Here is a 22,674-nt window from a genome sequence, read left to right as displayed (position 1 = left end):
AAGCAACTGCAATTTGGGTGATTTTCTTTTCCTTACTTGGGCTGAAAGTTTACATAGTTATTTGTCTGTTCAGTGGGTTTCATTACCCTTGGGTGTGCCAAACCTCTTGTAGGCTCCTGTAGGCTATAATTTCAAAACTCCACGGGCATCTGTGAGAAAATGAGCCTTCTTTCCTTTATCCCTGAAAAGAGCTATATGCTCTTTAAGCTAGCTTCAAGGAAAAACAGGCTACACAGAGCGGCACCAGTAGAGATTAAACAATGTTAAATATGATATTTACCGACTGAAGAAAACAATATGTTAATCACATTAAAAGGTAATATTGTTAAAAATGTTATAAACCCCAAAAACATGTCAATCAAAGTAAAGCCCTATAATTAGTCTCAAAGCTACCACTTTCGCAGTAATGATTCTCGTACAACTTGTGCATGTTTGGTGATTTTATTGGATGTTTTCAGATGGTAGTTAGACTCTTAATTAACATGGATGCTCATGTTTGGGCTGAGTTAGGCTGTTGGCTTGCCGTAAGTGGAAAATCACTCCAGGCCATATCTCTTTAGATGGATTGATCTAGGTGAGGATGATTTTGGTAAGTGCTGTGTGTTCGTGTACGTGTTTGCGTTGCGCTGTGTGCATGTGCGTGTGTGTATGCGTACCTGCCAGCATGCATGCAACTGTGTGTGTGTGTGTGTGTGTGTGTGTGTGTGTGTGTGTGTTGAAAATGGGAGTGGAGTAGAGGCATTAATTCCAATCATTAGGAACTGGGATAGCCTGGGGGCCCAAAACCCCTGAAATCGATGGCATGTAAACTCTGAAACGACTTACCAGTTGTTCACTTGTAGGATGGTGAGGCCCGTGTCTTGCGCCAGCTGTTTCTTCTGTTCTTCTGACGGGTAGGGATGCTGCAGCAAGGAGGGGAAGAGAGAGACAACACGTAAGAAAAAGGCAGAGCGCTAATTGTTCAATGAAGCTACTTGTTGAAAAGTTTGGATATGACTTTTGTTTGAGAGGGAGAGGTGGCAGGGCAGAGGGAACACACACACACACACACAGAGAGACACTATATCTAGTAATGAGAGGCAGAGAACATGGCGTGTGCTCATGCTCATCGGTGCGTATGTGTCGGTATGCGTCTGCGTGTCTGTGTCTGTGTATGTGCGTCTGTATGTGCGCTGTAAGTATGTGTGAGTACGTGCACATTCACGTGCCTCTCTTCCCCCCCCCCGATCATTAATGGAATATGAAATCTTGTAATTAATGGCAGCCAAAAAGGCAAGCCAATTAGAAAGTTAAGTGAAGTGGAGAACCAGCTCTGGTAATTAGGCAGCCTCTTACACAAATGTATTCGCGTCGACGGCCCCCCTTTCACCCCTCTGCATGCGTAATCAGAGAGGGGCGAATATGTAACATCAACCCCTTGGAAAACAGACAAATGAATCTAAAAATCTCTTGTCTTCATCGCTGCCGGTTGCTTTCATCTCTTATTCAGTTGGTACAGTAATGCCACGTCTGTCCCTCGCGTTTGCCACTTTGCTGGAATCATTCCAGCAGTTTCATCGCACTGATGGTACGGCGCTTTGAGAATAGAAAGCATAAAACCTGTAGAAGTTTTATGCCTTCGAGTACTGACTTACAAAGGAACGAGTGTTTCCCCAAAACCATACGCTCCAAAATCATATCTTTAGAATCTTATTTTTTCTGAAAACAAGTGAAAAGATCTGCCAGTGGGGTGAGATGATTTTACATTTCTCCAATGCAAATCAATTTCCCCCATTTCCCCATGGGAATAATTAAAGTTTCATCTCATCTTTATCTTGTGTTAACTCGTGTCGAGGGTTTCTTTTTAATCAAGCGACATCGTGTTGATATTAGTGAAGTGATCTGGCGTTTTGTTCAAGAGCGTGTTCAAGTTCTTGAAACAACATTATTTGCATTGAAACAAGGGATTTTAAGACACATAAATACAACGTATGAGTCATGAATACGTGATTAAAAGACAGTTGATTATTGGAAAAACGCCCCAAACTGACTCCAAGCCCGGTGTTTGAGAAGCACATTCCCTCCCAGAGAAGCCAGCTGAGGACGGTTAAAGAGGAGCCACCTGTTTAAATATATAGGATGAATAAATTGGATAAATGTGAACTCGGGGAGTGTGTTGATTTATATTGGAGTGGGGGGTATCACAGTTGCACGGAGCCTTGTTCACGGAGGACAATGTGCTGTTCATGACTGAGACAAGACATGGACTGTGCTGGCCACCATAGGCAGGCTATAAAAGAGGAGGGGAGGGAGGGAGGGAGGGAGAGAATAGATGATTGAAGGATAGGAGGGGGGAAGCACTGACTGACTGAAGAACTGTATTCCGAAATGTTTTATATATCCATGTGGGAATGAATGAATGAATAAATAAATACCCGAAGTGCATCATTCAATATCACTAAAATATAGAGGATCCATTCTGTAAAAGTGATTTCATTTTGCCAACCAGGGATTTGAAGTACCTGCTATCCACTGGTTTCTCTAAAGTCATAATGAAATGAAAAATGACTTTTTCACCTTGTTCGATAATTCTACGTATCATAACATATACCTATTTAGCAACAAATGGCAAGGAAAAAATAATGTATTTTTATATCAAAATTCCATTAATTTTAAAACACTGGAAAACAGTGTATTTTTTGTGTTTACTTCATGATGTACCAGTAGGCCAACATTAAGAAATCCAACCAATAACACCATCACAGATTTTTGAACAATCCGCCGCTCCCATCATATAAAACCTGAAACTTCACAACTTTCAAAGTGACGCAAATGGCAACCTTGTTTCCTTTTCTGGTGACTGGAATTCATTCATTCTGAAAATAATCCCTCCTGGTATTTTGTCCCATCCCAGTATTTAACGCTTTCAACCAGAAAACGTTAAAATTACAGAAGGAAAACACCATCAAAATGCTGTTTTAACTAATGTGACTAATGTCTGTTTTTGCTCACTTTTACGAGTTTGTACCTGTGCTAATTGGAAAGCTAAGGAATGAAAATAATATGCAACAATCTGTGCAGATTACTTAATCATTCTTAATCATTCTTAATCATTTTACACTCAAAATGTCTTGCTCAAGGACACTTGGACAGAGACGGACACACTGGCAGTCGTGGGGATCAAACATGTGACCTTCTGGTTTGTCTCTCTAACAACAGTCTACTTTTATTCAGCTGAAATCCCATGCTTACACGACTAACAATAGCCGCTACACATAAGACTACTGTATAATATATATAGTATGTCAAAGAAGAACACACACTTAATGGTCAATCAGACATGCAAAATCACTGCGGCGCCACCATTTTCATTTTTTTCATCACATTTTTTTTCCGGCGCATAATGAATAGGAATGCCTTTAATGTTGTCACAACCAAGCAAAAAATAGATAGAGTGAGAAACAGAGAGAGAGAGAGAGAGAGAGAGAGAGAGAGAGAGAATGAAAAGAAGGGAGGAGAGAATTTTTTTCCCAGCGCTCTCTTGTCCATGTGATTGGTTGTGGGGAATGGGAACGCAGGGAGGCTAATTTCATGCGCTAAGTTATAATTGCACTGTCGCCTCTGGCCAAATTTGTGTCCACCATCTTTTCTACAACCATTTGTGTGTGTGTGTGTGTGTGTGAACTGTGTGCCCATGTGTATGTTTATGTGTGTGTATGCGTGTGTGTGCGTGTGAGTATCTCCCATACAGTAGACTGATTGGGTAATCATATCAGAGTTATAATACTGTCTGTGTATCTGTGGCGCCACACGACTGCCCGCGTGTGTTTTGTGTATGAGTGTGTGTGTGTGTGTGTGTGTGTATTTCTGAAGGGTGAGAAAATAGCATTCCTTAAGCAAGGGCCTGTGTCATCTGATGCCGCTCAGAGCACTTTACATACACACACACACCACACACACACACATACTAAACCTCATCATATGAACAATATGTCTTTCACTCCGGCAAACAAAGCTAATTGAACATGAAAAAGATCAATGTGTCCATTCTATGTGATGCGGATCTGTGGGAACAGGAGCGTCCGCCTCGTGATAACGGAGGAGGGGGGGGGGGGGGGGTGCCATGCCAGGGGCCATGACACCGCACAAATACACCCTGTTTCACCCAACTTCCCAACACACACACACACACACACACACACACGCAGACAGATAAACTCAGCAGTGAGAGGAAAATGCTGCTGGCATGACTGTACTCTCTTAGACACACATCCTGCTGCTAATATAACCTCAAAAGCCTTCACATGTACCACAGTTTTCACATGCAGCAATGACAGACAGACACACACACACACGCGCAACAAAAGAGTTCCCAGGCGGAGAGGACACAGTCAACAAGCCAGTACATCAAGACTGTTTTTGTCCTGCTTTTTCCCGAACCGCCAAATTAGCTCCTATCTGTCAAAACACTGTGATTTAGTTTCTCGGTCGGCAACAAGTCGCCCAGTTTTAATATTGTCTGAGAGCGATTCTGGTGTCTTTTAACGGCCTTTGGCTGCGGTTCAGCGGGGTGAGAGAGAGAGAGAGAGAGAGAGAGAAAGAGAGAGAGAAAGCCCTTTAGTGAGAAAAGCAATAACATGTTCTTTAAAAGAGCAGATGGAAAGTTTCGGCGCATCCTTCCCTCCCTCCCTCCCTCCCTCCCTCCCTCCCTTCTTCCCTCCGCCTATCTTAATGATATGTCTTCTCCAAATATACAACTCCTTTCATGAGAATTTCCACCCTGCTCGCTGCACTGCGCCGGGCGCTGAGCATGTGGGTGCCAGGAGGGGTGTGTGTTTTCGCTTTTCTCTCTTCTGTGTATCTTATCACTCCCAGTGTGTGTGTGTGTGTGTGTGTGTGTGTGTGTGTGTGTGTGTGTGTGAGAGAGAGAGCGTGCATGCGTGGGTGTGTGCGTGCATGTGTGTTCATTTCTAGTCAATGAGCTTGCTTGTGCATGTGCATATTAGTAAGTTCATCTGTGTGTGGACATGTGTGTGTGTGTGTGTGTGTGTGTGTGTGTGTGTGTGTGTGTGTGCTCATTTGAGCCACTGAGCTTGCTAGTGCCTGTATGTATGAGTAAGCTCATCCGTGCGTGGTCATGTGTGTGTGTGTGTGTGTGTGTTTGTGCGCAGATATGTGTGTGTGGGTGAGTAACAGAGCATCAGTAACATTCCCTCCCTGTCTGCCCGTCTTCCTCTCTGACCCCCTCGTACGAGAACAAGAGAGGGATGGACGGAGGGAGAGAAGGAGGAAAGAGAGGGAGAGAGAGGTGAAGGAAGCAGGGGAGGAGACATGGAAGTGGATATCTGGAGCCCCAGGGGTTTAACATGGAGATAAGAGCATAAATATACTGCAAGACCCCTCTCTACTTCCCCCGTCCCATGTCTAACCCAGGGGAAAACATCCCTTCCCTCTAGGAAGAGATGTAGAGAAATAGTAACCGTCACTGTTACTAATTATTCATTAAAGATACTGGGAAAAAACACAAGAATCAGATTATCTATACATTGATAACATAGGCGGTTCATTGTTGGATTACTTACAAAACAGGCCTGAAGGGAAAAAAAACATTTTAATTGTGAGTTTATAGTCAATAAAATAATTTCACACCACTTGGAATAAAGCTTGGTTTAAAATACAGTCGTTCTGTTGGAATAAATTATCTATTTAACTTCATATTCTGAGGATTTTGGAGGCAAAGTAATCCAACATTTGCTCAAAGTACTTGATACTAGTCCAACACAAATGTGAGACAATCTAACTCCACTGTTATGATTCAAGGCTTTAAAATTTCATATCCTGCGTTTAAACTTGAGGCATTTCACTGACACTTTAAGCCAAAGCGACTCAGAATAACTGAGCAGATACTGGTTCAGTGTCCTTCTCAAAAACACATCAACAGGATACATGGCTGTTGCAGGGATCAGACCTTTGACCTGTACAGGACAGGCTTTCTACCCAGACCACCTTGCCCTCCTGTCAAATAATCTGGTACCCAACCTGACCTGCAGGACTGATAACCCACCAAAAATGTTATTAACAGAAAAATCAAACTTAAACTTCCAAAGGATTTCTCTTACTTTCTGCAACTTTTACATGGAATTTACTGCTACAGTAGGAATGTGAAGAGGAAGAAAAAGAGAGGGAAGGAGGAGAGGGACAAACAGACAGTGAGAGAGAGAGAGAGAAAGGGAGAGATAGGAGCAGAGAGAGAGAGAGAGAGGAAAGAAAAAAAGAGTCTGGAAATGCTCCAGACATTTTTTTGTCTTATCACTCCTTCGTCAGGGATGATCCAGTTCACCGCGAGGGGAGGACTATTTCGGAAGTTTCTTTTATCTTGCAGCTTTTCTCTTTTTTTTTTTTTTACTCCTCCCTTCTCTTCATCTCGCCTCCTCAGCAAAACCTGCTCCCCCTCCTATTGTCTCTCTCTCTCTCTCTCTCTCTCTCTCTCTCTCTCTCTCTCTCTCTGTGTATCTATCTATCTCTCCCTCCTGCTCAAAATGTTACTAAACAATTGAAGACTTTTGTTCCAAAATGAGATATCCATCATTTACAAAAATGATATATATCCTAACAAAATAACTGTTGACATGAAAGAAAATTGCATTAATTTTGGAAAAACCTTTAAGTTATGAGATATTTTAAGACCTTTGGCTACCAAACATTTCTGAGGATGGAAGCATTGATATGTTTGAACTACTGCGTGATGAGTTTCAAATGACTTTCATGTAAATATTTTTCAAATATAAAAAGTTATATTGCATTTTAGAATGAAAACCTGCATTGGAATATTAATAATTCTGCGAGTCACTGCCTCTGATCGCCTGTTAATAATTACACACACATCTGTGTCTCTTTGTGAATACATCCTATAGTTAACCAATTCACTCCAGCCACAGTCCTCTCCATCCTGTTCCTTCCTTAGCCATTAGCGTTATGGTGTTATCGTTGCATACATTTTTCTATTTAAAGCCATGCTTCCCAAGCCTGTGTGCATCCCATTAAAAAGGCTTGATACGCCACATTAGCTTCATAAAACGGCAACCATGAAACAGGATGGAGGGAGGAATGAGAGAGGGGAAAATCATATGTTGTCACAGTCATATGATGTCCTTCAAAAACAGGCCATGACACTGCAGAATCTGCGGGTTTAAAATTGCATTTGAGGAAAAAAAAAAGCTTGCTTTGGTGCCACATGGTTCGGGTTTGCCATGTAGGAAAAAACAATGAATGCCAAAAAGTTTAAAGGATCACAGTAAACAATTTACAAGTAAATTTTGTATGTTTATCTGTCATTGACAAGTTACCGGAGCTGTAACCCCCACCCACCTGGTCCACCCAGCAGGTTACAACAAACGCTAACAGTAGTATTCATCTGAGTATGGGAGTCTGAGGAGAAAGTGGACAGCCATGATTTGGCCAGGTCCGTTCGCCTCAACGTTCCCAGGTCTAATCTCCGTGGAAACCGAGCTGCCCATCAGGAATGCCTGACGGCTAATCCGGGGGCCTTTTTGGCCAGAAGGGCATCAGAGTATCATACCAAACTATCTCACACACACACACACACACACACACACACACACGTACACACACGAACACACACAATTTACTGGAAGTGTAGTCTCACTCTTGCCAGAAGTGTATGAGATTACCTTAAATATTTGGGGAGGCGAGCACATTGTTATCCTAACAACAAATGTCCAGACCCCTGAGCATGCACAGGCTTTAAAACAAGCCATCCAAACCGTAAGCCTGCAGTATATCTCATACAACAAGCTTCCAATTTCCTAAATTTCTAGCTCATTCAGTGGAAGTTGCAGCCTCTGTGTGTGTTTTCACGCTGCGCTGTGAGAGCTACGCCATTTCAAATTCCTCTCTGTGTAGGTGGCATCGACTGACATCCCTTTGACTTCATTAGGGAGCAGGGACCCAGCAACAAAGCTGGCTCTGGGAGAAAGGGGGGATTAAAGAAAGAAAGAAAAGGGAGTGAGAGCGAACAAAACAACAACAGAAAAAACAAAGCACCCCTAACCTAATTTCCTCTGATTCAGGCTGCTCCAATGCAAAATAACAAAACAGAGCAAAAACAGATCTTTAGTGAGACTCAAAATGAAGCAACTGCAGGCCGAGGGTTTGAGAGTGCCCTCTGCTCAGCCTGCGCAAAATAAACGCCCCCCATCTTAGTGCTGTAAAGCGCAAAAAGAGGAGAAACAGCCTCTTTCATGGCGTTGGGCTACGGTTGTGAAGTTCATAACAGGCTAAGCTAAACCAACACAAAGCTTGTAGCATGAATAATTCACCATGGCCTTCTTTCAAAAGCCTCGACATACACACCAGGAACGGTGAAGAGACCCCCCCCCCCCCCCAAAAAAAAAACTCTCATAAGTACTGTTTAGGTCATCAAATCTCTCCATCTATCCTAAAGATAAAGGAAGTGGGGAAAAACAGATGTTCTTGGGCTTTCAATTCATTAATGAGCATTTTCTCTCTCAAAAAACAGCTTTTGTTGGTTTAGGGAAATCGCACAGCGCTCTTGCCTATGGGAATGAGATAAATCTAGTTAGCTAGTGAGGCAAAGGGTGAAAAGTATGTCATTAAAGCTCTGGTACAAAGTGGATTAGACAATGTACAGCATTACCAGCTTCTGTAGTATGATAATTGATGATTAGCATCATTCATCGCTTTTCTCAAACTCTAAGGGCACATGATATTATTCATGGCAGTGGCACCACTGTATCTGTATCTGTATCTGTAGCTGTATCTGTATCTGTATCTGTATCTGTAGCTGTAGCTGTATCTGTATCTGTATCTGTATCTGTAGCTGTATCTGTATCTGTAGCTGTATCTGTAGCTGTAGCTGTATCTGTATCTGTATCTGTATCTGTATCTGTAGCTGTATCTGTAACTGTAGCTGTATCTGTAGCTGTAGCTGTATCTGTATCTGTATCTGTATCTGTAGCTGTATCTGTAACTGTAGCTGTATCTGTAGCTGTAGCTGTATCTGTATCTGTAGCTGTATCTGTATCTGTAGCTGTAGCTGTAGCTGTAGCTGTATCTGTATCTGTATCTGTAGCTGTATCTGTAACTGTAGCTGTAGCTGTAGCTGTAGCTGTATCTGTATCTGTATCTGTAGCTGTAGCTGTAGCTGTAGCTGTATCTGTATCTGTATCTGTAGCTGTATCTGTAACTGTAGCTGTATCTGTATCTGTAGCTGTATCTGTAACTGTAGCTGTATCTGTATCTGTAGCTGTATCTGTAGCTGTATCTGTATCTGTAGCTGTATCTGCATCTGTATCTGTAGCTGTAGCTGTAGCTGTATCTGTAGCTGTAGCTGCATCTGTATCTGTAGCTGTAGCTGTATCTGTATCTGTATCTGCATCTGTATCTGTAGCTGTAGCTGTAGCTGCATCTGTATCTGTATCTGTATCTGTATCTGCATCTGTAGCTGTAGCTGTAGCTGTATCTGCATCTGTATCTGTAGCTGTAGCTGTAGCTGTATCTGCATCTGTATCTGTAGCTGTAGCTGTAGCTGCATCTGTATCTGTATCTGTATCTGTAGCTGTGTATCTGTATCTGTAGCTGTAGCTGTATCTGCATCTGTATCTGTATCTGTAGCTGTGTATCTGTATCTGTATCTGTATCTGTAGCTGTGTATCTGTATCTGTAGCTGTATCTGTATCTGTAGCTGTGTATCTGTATCTGTATCTGTATCTGTAGCTGTGTATCTGTATCTGTATCTGTATCTGTAGCTGTGTATCTGTATCTGTATCTGTAGCTGTGTATCTGTATCTGTATCTGTAGCTGTGTATCTGTATCTGTATCTGTATCTGTATCTGTAGCTGTTCAGGGCGTAGACTATAGTATCTGTGTGCTTTACAGCAGGGTGTGTCTGCACTGTATACAGTCTGTGTGTCCTGGAGCTTATGGCACGTATGCACAAGTCTGATGTCTTAACTGCAAGGGAGGTGTATTGTTGGGCTTAATACAGAATGTAAAGGGCAAAGTCTGTTTATACAAGTGCAGTTAAAGTCATCTCGTGCTGTATGTGTGGTGTGTGCACTCTCCGTTTTCTTTCTCTGAGAGCGAGGGCGTGCCTCATTAGTCCTCCCTATTCCAGCTCAGGGGAAGCTAAATTTATTAAGGGGGCCGGATGTTGCACAACACCTGCTGCTGTGCTTCCCTCTGTGCAATAAAGGGAAGGGGGTGTAGCATGCTAGCTAGTGCTAGCGGTAAGCGCTGCTCGTTGGACTGAGGCTGATGAGCTGGGGCTAATTCAGGGGGTGATTATGTAGTTTGCTGGACCACTAAACCTCTTTAAGCCCGTAATTACCGCCTATTTGAGCGAGGGGAGGCACTCCAAAGCAATCGGTACTTGCACCAAGCAGCGCGGTGAACGGCAGCCACAGCTGGAGGTGGGCTGCCTCAGGCTGCCTGGGTTGAAGGGGGTGTGTAAATGGGGAGTAGGAGGGATCCACAAAGCTTCATCCCAGTCAGGTAGCATCGAAAGCTGAGAGAAAACAGCGGGAAGCCCCTCGGAGCACCATCATGCTAGCTCCAAGCACTGTAGCTTGGAGCTAGCATCCTAGAGGTAATTCTCAGCTAAAAACAAATGTTCTGTTGTTACACAGGGCTACGATACACAGAGCTCGATACACATGAAACAAACTGTTGTTACGGGTATTGGAGAGTCCAAAGCAACAAAACAAAAAACCATTAAACAATTGAGTAGACTTCCTAACCACACAAACACTTTGGACTAAATTGGGCTTGGATATGGCAGCCTATTGTGGTGAGAAGCTATAGGCTTTTTTTAGCCTCGGTGTCCATGACATACAAGAGGGAATCAGATTCTCAGATTGCACCTCGACCAAGGGGGAATCCATTTCATTTCACCTGACTTTCAAGGAAATTTGACTTTACGTAATGCCACTGAAATCTGATCTCTCCGAGGAAGCAATTTGGGGACCACAGAACATTCTAATAACCCTGGCGATATTATTATGTTATTATCATAATTACCCTTTTGCCCCCGACGTTTTAATTAGAAACTCACCGTTGGCCCCAGGGGGGGAAAGGAACCTGGGTTGGGGGAATGCTGAAACTAGGTAAAGGTATTTCACAATTGCTCCCTTATGCTCTTTGGAGCGGCAAGTCTAAGAGAGAAGGAGGACGAGGGAGTCGGGCGATGCTATTGAAAGATGAAGCTCTCTCTCTCTCTCCACCTCCCTCCCTCCTTCCCTCCCTCCCTCCTCTGTCTTTATTTTTCTCCTTGACATCTCTGTCATTCCAAGTACACCTACACCCCTCCCTCCTTCCTCTCATCCCTCTCTCTCTTTCTTTCTCACCCATCTCCGCTCTCTCCATCTCTCTGTTCTATATTTAGCGCTTTGCTTAACTCTCTCGTTCTGTCTTTTTCTCCTCTCCTTTTCCCACTCCCACTTTGCTCCTCTCTTTATTGTTCTCGCTCTCTTCTTCTCCTTCGCCCCCCGCTTTTGACATCCTTATCTCTTTCTCCTCAACCAGCTCCTTCCCTCTCTCTCCCTCTCTCTCTCCCTCTCTCTCTCTCCGTCTCGGCAGCGGAGGGCCTTCTCCATCAGTGCACCGCTTTTACAAATCAATGACTTAATCTGTCGTAACAAACAAGTGAGCAGCACCCTCAGCCCTGTTCACTTCCCCCCGCCATCGCTAACGCTGCGACGCCCAGCGTGCCTCAGAGAGAGAGAGAGAGAGAGAGAGAGAGAGGGGGGAAGAGAGGGAGGAGACAGACAAATATACAATGTGAAAGATAGACATATGAGTGGAGTGGAAGACAGAGAAATGGAGAGCGTGGATGAAAAGGGATGATGGGATGAAGACAAACGTTGAGAGAAAGGGAGATGCATTAAAGGAGACAAAAGTGAGAAAAATGACGAGGTTATGGAAACAAAAGATGGGATGAAGACGATGACACAGTGTTTGAGTGTGTGTGTGTGTGTGTGTGTGTGTGTGTGTGTGTTTCCCCACCATATCTCCTCTCTCAGCCCTTAGCTGTGTCCGACTCCTCTACCATGAGTTATTGCCTGTCTGCATTCACCACCTGGTTCACTAGCTATGATTTCTCTCACTCCACTGGACACACACACATACACACGCACACACACAGAGACAGAAAGACACACACACAGATGCACATACACAGCCATGCTCACATGTACGCACACACACACACACACACACACCCAAACACACACCTGCCCACTCCCCTCCACAGGGGCACCTTGGATCAGCTGGCATAGTGTAAACACACTACCAGTATGCCCATACCTCCCATGCCACCTGCCTCTGCTACATTATACACTATATATTATCCAGGAAACAGTTCTAATAATAACATTATAAGATAAATGTGTGTGCAATGGTGATTTATGACATATATTTCATGGGATATATCATATATAAATCATAGCTTTCTCTCCAATGCCTGTGAAACAGCGTAAGTGCTCCGATATTGCAATGATATCATAGTTCAAGGCCGTGAAAATGTGAAAATGTAAGGCGATGCAGCTGTACTTTACAGGAAAATAGAGAGAGAGAAAAGGGAGGGATAGAAGAAAGGAAGAAAGGGAGTGTCAGAGAGAGAGAGAGAGAAAGTGGGGAGAGACAGAAGGCATGCATAAAAGATACGATAGGAAACCCTTGTGTTTTTTTTCCTAAAGAAGTGTTTTGTCTGAGAGGGAGACAGAGTATAGGAGGGAGAGAGAGAGAGAGAGAGAGAGAGAGAGAGAGAGAGAGCGAGAGAGAGAGAGAGAGAGGGCTCATGCATGGGCGAGAATACAAGTGGGAGGAACTGAATTGATAAATTAGTTCAGCCAACGTGCAAACTGATTACCGCAACGGCAACGCCACAGAATCCATCGGGCACACATAGGGAAAGAGACACAAAGGCACACACACACACACACACACACACACACACACACACACACACACACCGAGCACTTACAAAAAAGACATGACACTGACACATACAAAAAATAGCACAACTGCATATGCAATCACACATACACGCACGCACGCACACACACACACACACACACACACACCAAATGTATCTAGGGCAGTCTAGGCTGCAGCTGCTGTAAGTAAAAGGTATTGAGCTGCTGACTCCAGCCAGAAAAGATCCCACAATCCTCTGGGTCACCAAACACAGCCTAATGGCTAATGGCTAACAGCTACAGCTAATGTGATTTCGCACTTAGCGGAGTTGATATATCACTGGCTGAACCAAATTATGCTACATATAAGCTAGCGATGCTAAACACGTTATGCTGTTTCTCTCCAAGCTGAACATTTCACTGCTAAGTCTACATTTGAGGAGTTTTGTACAAAAAAAAAAAAGAGGTATTTTGGAAATTATATAAGTCATTGCTTGCAGTGAATGGGAGATGCTAAACAGCTAGCATGGCTAATAGCTGTGTATTGGATGGAAGCGTTCCATCAAGCTAACCACAGACTTATGACAATATTTTCCCCTGACTCTTCTTTCCGCACGTCAACTTGCCACTCACTCTCCAATAAATACCAGAGTGATAGTGGGGAACTCCACACCCCACCCAGGCACTGACGTCACTACTGCATGCTCCACTATCTAGGCTATGTGTGTGTGTGTGTGTGTGTGTGTGTGTGTGTGCGTCTGAGGGCTGAGTGTGAGCCTTTTCTTCGGATTTGCAGATCATCGTAAACTGATTAGTGGGTACCAAACCAAGGATAATTTCACACATCCAAGTTATTGGGCCACTGTCCACTCTGTAGTCAGCCAAATGAGGCCCACACACACACGCACACACACACACACACACACACACACGCACACACACACTCATCACATCCAGCTGATAATGAAAAATAGGACTAGTGTGAAACACGGCTCTAGCATGAAGCCATCAATCACTCTAGCGTACAACAATGAAACCACACATTGAACTGTTTCATAGTTTCCCAGCTATGAAATGAAATGATAGGGGAGGGGGGGGGGGTGGCGGTGGGGGGGGGCAGGGAGAGCAGAAGGGAAGAAGAAGAAGGAAAAGAAGGAGAAGAAGAAGAAGAGGATAGGGATGAGGAAGAAGGAACGTGATTTGTAAAAACTTGTGACGGCCAAACACAAACTAATAAGCAGGACCTATGGTTTGAGTGGGAAGTGGTCTTTGTGTGTGTGCGTGTGTGTGTGTGTGTGTGTGTGTGTGTGTGTGTGTTGGATCCCTGGCAACTGGTGATCCCCGCCAGTGCTACTGACCGACCTTGAGTCTCTGTAAAGTTCTCACGTTCTCTCAAGGAAACACGGCGTCCACCCCCTTGACCAGGGCCAGACCAACACACACACACACACACACACACACACACACACACACACACAGGCTTGGTCCTGGTCTGGATCTGCTGCAGCCATTTTGGAAAGGTTCAAAGGTGACACGAATTAAAAGTTAACTGCCCTTGAGGGCTTTTAAAGGGAGGAGGAAAACGATACAAGAGGCAGAGAGGAAGGTGGGAGAGAGAGAGAGAGAGAGAGAGAGAGAGAGAGAATAAAAGGGATGAAAGAAATGTAAAGGAATGGAGGAAAAATACTGCTTTACATGTCTTATCTACCGGATCTGAGTTTAATAGTATTTGCATGAAATTCTTAGCATTTGTTTAGCCTGCGTAGAGTATCAGATTAGTGGGAATTACCCCATAGGACAAAACGGTTTGCTAATATGACATGCTAATATGACTCTTGTAGACCAAAGAAGAAGAAAAAGAAAGATATCCAAGGCAGTCTCACATGGAAAAAGTTAAAAAAGACTTTATTTTAATAGCATCAACGATAAAAAAAAAAAAAAATCATGCAGCACACGCAAGCCTCGTTCAGGTTGCCAGAGTTTTTCTTTTTTTTTCTTCTTTGGTCGACAGTGTTCATATACTCCAACATCTAATGATCACCTCTGAGATATCTGAAGCCAAGGCAGCGTTCATTCTGTGTGCTATATGCTAATATGACTAACAATTACACGTATTTGAAAGACGATTTTGTATACTTTTTGTGTGATTGACATCTAGCCTGACTCTAAATTGTCCCAATGTGACAAATCCCACCTATCTGCCACTCCAAAGCAAGTTAAAACAAAGGTAGCGTGTAACTAAGGTTTGACCAATATTGGTTTTTGAAGGCAGATTGGAAGTCACTGACAGTTGATATTTTGTGCCAATATTCAATATATTGAAATTTGACCATTTTCATGCAAACAATTTGAGTATTCAGTATTTTCCCCAAAATGTTATCCCTGGCAGGGTGAAACAGAGCATTATGGGACAATCAAACTTTCCATTGAAACCCAAACTCATGAAATTCTTTTAGATGGGTTGGCAACTCTTTAAAGCATCTAATTCAATGCTAAGGGAAACTGCGTGATAAAATCAAGAACTACTGTGCAAAAGATATTATTCACAACAATTAAATTAATCAAATTTGAAAAGAAAAGAAATTTTACTGCAGGTTTTACAGACGGTAGCTGCAGCCAGGGAAGAACAGCTGATACAAAGTGAAATGCCCCAAGATTTCAGCAAACTGATGTATCGGTCCAACCCCCTCCAGGTCTGCTTTGTATCAGTCTCTCTATCCATCCACTGTATCCCTCCATCCGTCTCTCCATCTACTCATCCATCCATCATTCCACCCATCCATCATGACACAGATGGCCTTTCAGGAGTCCATGTCAGGACTGATGGCTTCCCTCTGCCCCGGCCATACGGACTCTACCATTACCACCACCACCACCACCACCCCCCCCACCCCACCCCCCTCTCACACACACACACACACACACACACACACACACATCCCCTACACTTCCACCAGATGGACCGGTCTTACTATCTCCCACTCCCAAGGCCCCCTATCCACCCTCCTGGAAAAGACGGGTCATCAGCCTTTAATACACACACACTAAAACAAACATGCATACGCTCACACAGACACACACAGAAACGTCTCATGCTATGGTTGCAATCAGTAGGTGTGTGTGTGTGTGTGTGTGTGTATGTGTGTGTGTGTGTGAGGGTCAGTCCACAAAGAGAAGCCCCCAAAGAGAGCTGTCTGCCTTCGGTCCCTTGGGCCTGTCAAGAGGGATAATTGATGATGTTTTCATTACAAGGTGTGGGGTAATGTGGGGGTTGGGGCACGGTATGTGTGTGTGTGTGTGTGTGTGTGTGTGTGTGCGTTGGGGGTGGTGGGTAGGTAGGTTGACTCAGCTGCCTCCTCTTTGACACCAACCACTCCTCCGATTGGTAGGGACAAGTCATTGCTTCCAAATGCCCTCTTATACACACACATACACACACACACACAAGCACTCACACACACACACACACACAGCCCAAAGCCAATTCCAACCTGAACTAAAATATCAGAAACCGAATAAAAACGCTGAGAATAAGACTAAGTTGTTCTCTTGTTTTGCTCCCTCTCTCCCTCTGTCTGGTCACACTGTCACGCCAGGCCTTTGGCAGATCTGTCTGTCTGTCGTCTCTTAGGATCTCTTTGAAATCCTAATGCGGTGGCGCCTAAGATTCTGACTGCCACTTACATTGAATTAAGACCTAATCGGAGACATCAGGCCACATAGGCCGCTATATTACATTACAATATCAAGATGGACTTTATGAATGAATGAATGAATAAAAACACAGATATAAGGAGTCAGCTGATGCCGTCTTAGTGGGGATTCGGGCCTCTTTTTTAGCCCGGTTTCTGCCAGGCTGCTGGTATTTCTCAGTTTTGGGGTTACTGGGGCATCCTGGTGGCTCAGTTGGCTGGGACGTCCCGACATCAGGACGTCCCGGGTTGAAATCCAGTCTGGGACTTTTGTTGTATGTCATCTCCCCCCAGTCCTTCCTGTCTCTCTCTCTACTGTGACTGTCTACTAAAGGCAAAAACGCCTAAAAAGTATTTTTCCAAAAAATAAATCACGGGTTCACTGTTGTAATTATGATGACAGCGCCAATTTTGTATGTGGAAATATTTTGTTTGACACAGGATGGACCAATAGGACGACACCCCGCCAGGTCTGGGTTGCCGTGGCGCGGCAGGGTTGCCGTCGGTGACCAGGGCGCTGACATGTCCAGGCTCTGGCAATAAACAGCCGATGACTAATGGCATCTGAGGCAGGGGCGAACTTTGACCTCAAAAGTTTTTTTTCCCTTCCCTTCTGTTGTTTACTTGAGGCTTTTCATATCTGCTGTGTTCTTAGCTGAGAAGTGCAGGAGCTGATAAGACTAGAGTTTACTTAAAGCTGAGGACTGAAAGTAACAGTGTGCAACATTTTCATATAAATAAATGTCTGTTTTGCTCTATTGCCGACCGCTATCACACAACAGTGATTCAACCTATACTAAGTTCATGAACGTTTTTCCATTTGCGGTGTTCCCCGGGAAAAATTCTCTGCGTTTTACATTTCCAGTTTGTTTGGAATCAACAGAAGAAGAAGAACTGGGTAGTTAGCATGAGCAGCGATAGCCGCCATGACTGAACGGAAAAGAAAAACTCAAACTGCATCAACAGAAAGTCCAAGCTCCGCCCATAGTGTTTGATTGACAGGTGATCTCTGGGAAGCGCAGTGCAAAAACACCACAGCGATGAGGCTGAGCAACAAAGATGGAGACAAAATTTTAAAAAAAGGATCTAAAAATGAACCTTGATCAAAGCAACCGCCTTATTCCAACTATTATCCAACCTACTGTAGTTCGACAATAAAATTGAATTCTGTTCTGTTCGATTCTACTTACTTCTGCTCTGCTCTCCTCCGCTCTGCTGCGCTCTGCTCTGTTCAATCCCAAGCCTTAACCGTGAGGATTCAGGGGGGGAAAATATCTGACCCTTTACGAGTGGCACGAACCCCCCCCCCCCCCCCCCCTTCCCCCCCATCCGTCACCTCCTCTCACCCCCTCTCTCCCTGCCCGGCCCTTCGTCTGGATCCCTCCACCACCCAGCGCCCGCGACCGCGAGGCTCCTGGCCTCCTCTGCCAGCGCAGAAATGAATTATATCGCTTTTCACACCTGTTTCTGCTCAAAACCCCCGCTGCACGCTGCTGTGTTAAAGAACGTTTCCAGGGGGGGGGGGGGGGGGGGGGAGGGGAAGGCGCTCCCCCGGCTCGGCTACATCTGTGTACGCGAGCGGCTAAATTAGACTCTAATTGTATTAACGGGGGATTATGCCTTCCAGTTGGATTTTTTATATTCTCTCTCTCTCTGCATTTTACACGTTTTTAAAGGGGAGAAGGGAGGGAGGGGGGGGGGGGAAGCGGCTCATTGAGGGTTTGCGGGTTGGCTTTTTTTATGAGCTGCGATCACGGCTGCCCCTCGTTACACTGACTCTGTGTACAAATAGGAGGGGAGGAGAGCCAGAAAGAGGGAGTGTTTGTGATAATGTGTGTGTGTGTGTGTGTGTGTGTGTGTGTCTCAGTCTGCCAGGCTAATATACCGATGCTAACACTCTGAATGCCAAAACCCCCTGCCCTTCCTTTCTACACACACACACACACACACACATACACACACCACCCCTACTTCAGCATGGCAACAATCTAAGCAGGAGGGGGGGTGGTGTGTGTGGTGGTGGTGGTGGTGGTGGTGTGTGTGTGTGTGTGTGTGTGTGTGTGTGGTGGGGGGTGAATTCCATCTAATTACTCTGTCACATAATTTCACAAATTGCCTTTTCATAGGGGAGTGGAGAGCAGAGCGCAGGGCGCGCTGGGGATTTGAGGCCTGAGCTTTCATTTACTACTCATTTCTTGTTAAATTAAACAAGAAAATACCATTTGTGAGAAGAGGAGGGTGAAAACCAGAGGGGAAGAAAAGAAGAGGGGGGGGGGGGGCGGGGGGCGGGGGTCGACTACAACTGCACAATAGGAGGGATGGAGGAAGCAGAGATTGGGTACCAGCTATTTCTTCATCACATGCCCTGTTCCTATATATTGGTTGTAATACAAAGCAATAGGGTCGATTAGTCAAATGATCAGTCGTTTCAAGGTTGTAATCAACTTAGAATTGATTCTACAACTTAAATTATTTTTTAGACATATTGACTGAGTCATTTCCTGAAAAAATCATTAGCACGTCAGATCAATATTCACAAGTATACATTCGTCTGCTTGCAGCAGATCCAAATGTGAATTAGAGAATTTGGGAGAGGCATTTTTTACATATTTGTTGATCAAATGCACCACTTGGTTAGACAGTAAAACCCACTATTAATCGACCGAGGATATCCACAGAAAATTGAGGATATCCATAGAAAACAACCAACAAAAGGAGGTGAGGAAACGAGCGGAGGAGGCCCGTTTTGCTTTTGGTTCCCCACCGCAAGTTTACAGCTGCATGTCGAAGCTGGCAGCGAGCTGCATGGTTTGACCATCGGTGGCGGGCAGTAAACGCCATTGTTTTGTAGTCGCTCCAAGTCAGCGTGGCCAAATTCTTCCGATGAACTTGTCCCACAAGCGCTGTGGACGGCACATGAGCTCACTGGGCGTGTGGGAGAGAAGTCAACGAGCCGCGACTGTCGTCATCTTCCCAACTGCAACATCCGTCACTCTACCCATCACTCAATGGAAAGAAGTGGTACAATAGCAGCTGAAGTGCTACCTAAAAATGTTCCATCTTTTCCTACATTGTTGTTTTAGGCACACGGGAATATTTGTTACATCTAAGGCGCTGTGGCTTTGACCCTGGTCCTTCTAGCCACTGGTACTGCCAGTGATCTAGAGGATTTGAGCTTTTTCTACTGTTGCACTCACTCTGGATAACAAACATCAGCTAAATGCCTTAAAGGTAATGTAAAATGAAGTAAATTCATAGTAATGCACAGTCACAGAACTCTCTCCTTTAACATCTTTTCCTCTTATTTCGGAATAAGAAATGGGAAATTAGGTGCATCCTGAAAGCGGAGATGCATAAATGTCTTCAAAAAATAATCTTTAAAAAATATTTCTAATACCACAACAAAGGATCCGTTTTTTTAACAGAGAGACTGTTGCACCTGTTCATCCCCGTGGATCCCATGGCTCCCAGTCTCCCACCTCCCACCCTGCTGGTGCAGTCGCAGCCCCAGTTTGCCACCCACCTTCCCCTTCCGCTCCGGCACAATGGGAGCTCCCATGTGGCTCGAAAGTGGGAGGGCGAATACCAACAAACACACCATGGGCTGGGGGTGGGTATCCAAACTCCTATTCTATTCTATTCTGTTGTGTTTTGTCCTATTCTGGTCTGTTTTTTGAGGTCTTGTTGTCTCTACACCAGTGTCAAATTCCTTGTACTTGAAGAATAAAATGATTCTGACTGATTTTATTCAGGTCTGCCTGGTGCCATAGCACTCCTATCTGTGTGTGTGTGTGTGTGTGTGTGTGTGTGTGTGTGTGTGTGTGTGTGTGTCCCTAATTGGCATCGTGTCTATCTCTAAGAGGCCAGACTCACATCATCCACCCCTCCATGAAACAAAGGCAGGCCAGCTGATGATGCCATGCTGCAGCTCTCCATTGCTTACAGTATGTTTCCACCAGCAGAGAGACAGAATAAGTCCTCTCTCTCTCTCTCTCTCTCTCTCTCTCTCTCTCTCTCTCTCTCTCTCTCTGTCTTTCTCTCTTCAATATGTTTGCATTAAAGGTGCTATTTGTAGCATTTTTAAACATCAATAAATCATGATCAAATTAATGGTGATATTTTGGCACGATTACCGTAAACAAATGAGACCATGGTCAAGACGATTGGTAGCCTCTATCTCACACCAGTGGTATTGTTAGTGCCAGCGTTTCTCAAAATGAAGACTACATTTCCCATAAACCCATAATTGTTGCTACTTGTGCCCTCTCCCCCTCCCTGGTGTCTCTCCGCTTACATTTAGATTCTCTTTGCCTTCTTCTTCTTCTTCTACTGAAGAGGGCACACATGTTGGAAGTGATTTTTCCATCGACCTTTCACTCACTACAACCAGAAACTCCATTTTAACTCCATTTTAGCTTTAGCTCCATCCTCTTCCTATTTTGTGCCGTAAAGCAATCCAGCAGCCAAATCCGACTTGGTGGCACACACTATAAAATGCAGTTTAGAGGCCAGTAGGGGCTTCCAATCTGATTCTACTAATGTCTAATGATTTATTGATGTTAAAATGCTAAATGTAGCACCTTTAAATCCCTTTTATCAGTGTGTGTGTGCGTTTAGTTCCCTAATTCATTCCTTCTCTTGCGCTCAGGAGAAGAAGGAGATGGTTGATGGATTCTCCTTATCCCCCTCCTCTCCTCCTCGCTTCCTCCTCCTCCTCTTCTTCTTCTCTCCTCCCTCTGTCCCCTGACACTCACTTATACCCTTCCCACTGTTTGAGATGTAACAGCGCAGAAGCCTCCCATAAGCCCAACCCAAGGTGTAATATGACACAGTAGGTGTGTTACTGTGTGTGTGTGTGTGTGTTTACTGGACGTGTGTGTGCTGTGTGTGCTGAACTGTATTTCCACAGACAGGATGTGTGTATGTTTCAAACACCTTTCCTCTGTGGCCCCGGAGGGTTGTGGGAGGGAGGGGGGGGGGGTGGTGGATTGAGGTGAGGTCAGAGAGTCGGAGGAGAGGTGTATGTGTGTGTGTGTGTGTGTGTGTGTGTGTGTGTGTGTGTGTGTGTGTGTAAGGGGGGGGTGGAGGTGATGGGGAGCGGGTGCTTGGTTTGGGAAGGAGGTGGTTTCTGAGGTGCAGATGGAACGGGGAGAGAGAAGAGAAAGAAAAAGAGCAAGAAGGGGGGTAAGATGCGTGTGTGTGTGTGTGTGTGTGTGTGTGTGAGTGAGTGTGTGTGTATTCTATATATATATACTGTACATGTCTGCCTACGTACCATACTACAATGTATGCAATAGTAAAAGTTCCTCTGATTTAACACTGTCAGGAACCCAGGAACATACTGTGCAATGCAGAACAATCAACATCAAAGGCAAGGTATAAATAAATAAAAAAGTCGGGCCCATGCAATATCCACAATCCAACAACCACATTACTTTCACCGGCATCCTCCCTGTTGGCCTGAGCAATTCAAACCAACGCCCACTCAGCCAAACTGCACCGTGTTCTCCACAAACTCCTGACATACACAAAAATGTTTCACACACAAGGCTGGTTGAAGCTAGTTTCAAAACGGATTTCCTTAACATAGCACCTGATTCAAATTGTAATCAGCAATCTAATTCACTGTAATGCCAGTAGAGATTGTTATCATTTTCAGCTGCTTTTCAATCGCTTTGCATCTAACATCCATAGAATATGCAGTTGTGGAATAGTAGTGTCAGTTAGAGTTGGAGCCCATTTATTTCTGTCTAGTTTACATGTTCCCCAATCATCTTGCAGTATGTTATTACATTTTTTACCATTTGTTTTTAACATTTACTAACCCTAACCCTAACCCTAACCCATTGTTAAAGTACAAACATTACAGTGTCAAACCTAGATCATTGGCACAAACATTGGTCATATCCTTTAAAGGAAGAGTTTAATCCAGCATTTAGGCTGTAATATGAAGTGTTATTCATCTAATTCATCTATTCTTCTAAACTAATTAACAATCATTGTTCCAAGATGGGTAAAATTGCACAGTATGTGTTGAATAATCAAACAAA

At 44.3% G+C, this 22,674-nt stretch overlaps 1 protein-coding gene across 1 annotated transcript in view; it reads right to left on the bottom strand.

Moving 5' to 3' along the window:
• meis1b (Meis homeobox 1 b) overlaps positions 1-22,674 on the bottom strand; it is a 96,076-nt gene that overhangs the window by 28,631 nt on the left and 44,771 nt on the right. The window contains 1 exon segment of the mRNA XM_078288581.1: positions 826-902. Within this exon segment, the coding sequence (XP_078144707.1) occupies positions 826-902 (77 nt within the window).

Source organism: Centroberyx gerrardi, chromosome 15 (assembly GCF_048128805.1).
Source record: "Centroberyx gerrardi isolate f3 chromosome 15, fCenGer3.hap1.cur.20231027, whole genome shotgun sequence".
NCBI classification, from domain to species: domain Eukaryota; kingdom Metazoa; phylum Chordata; class Actinopteri; order Beryciformes; family Berycidae; genus Centroberyx; species Centroberyx gerrardi.
The sequence above is the reverse complement of the archived record's forward strand: the minus strand, read 5'-3'. Positions and strand labels throughout refer to the sequence as shown.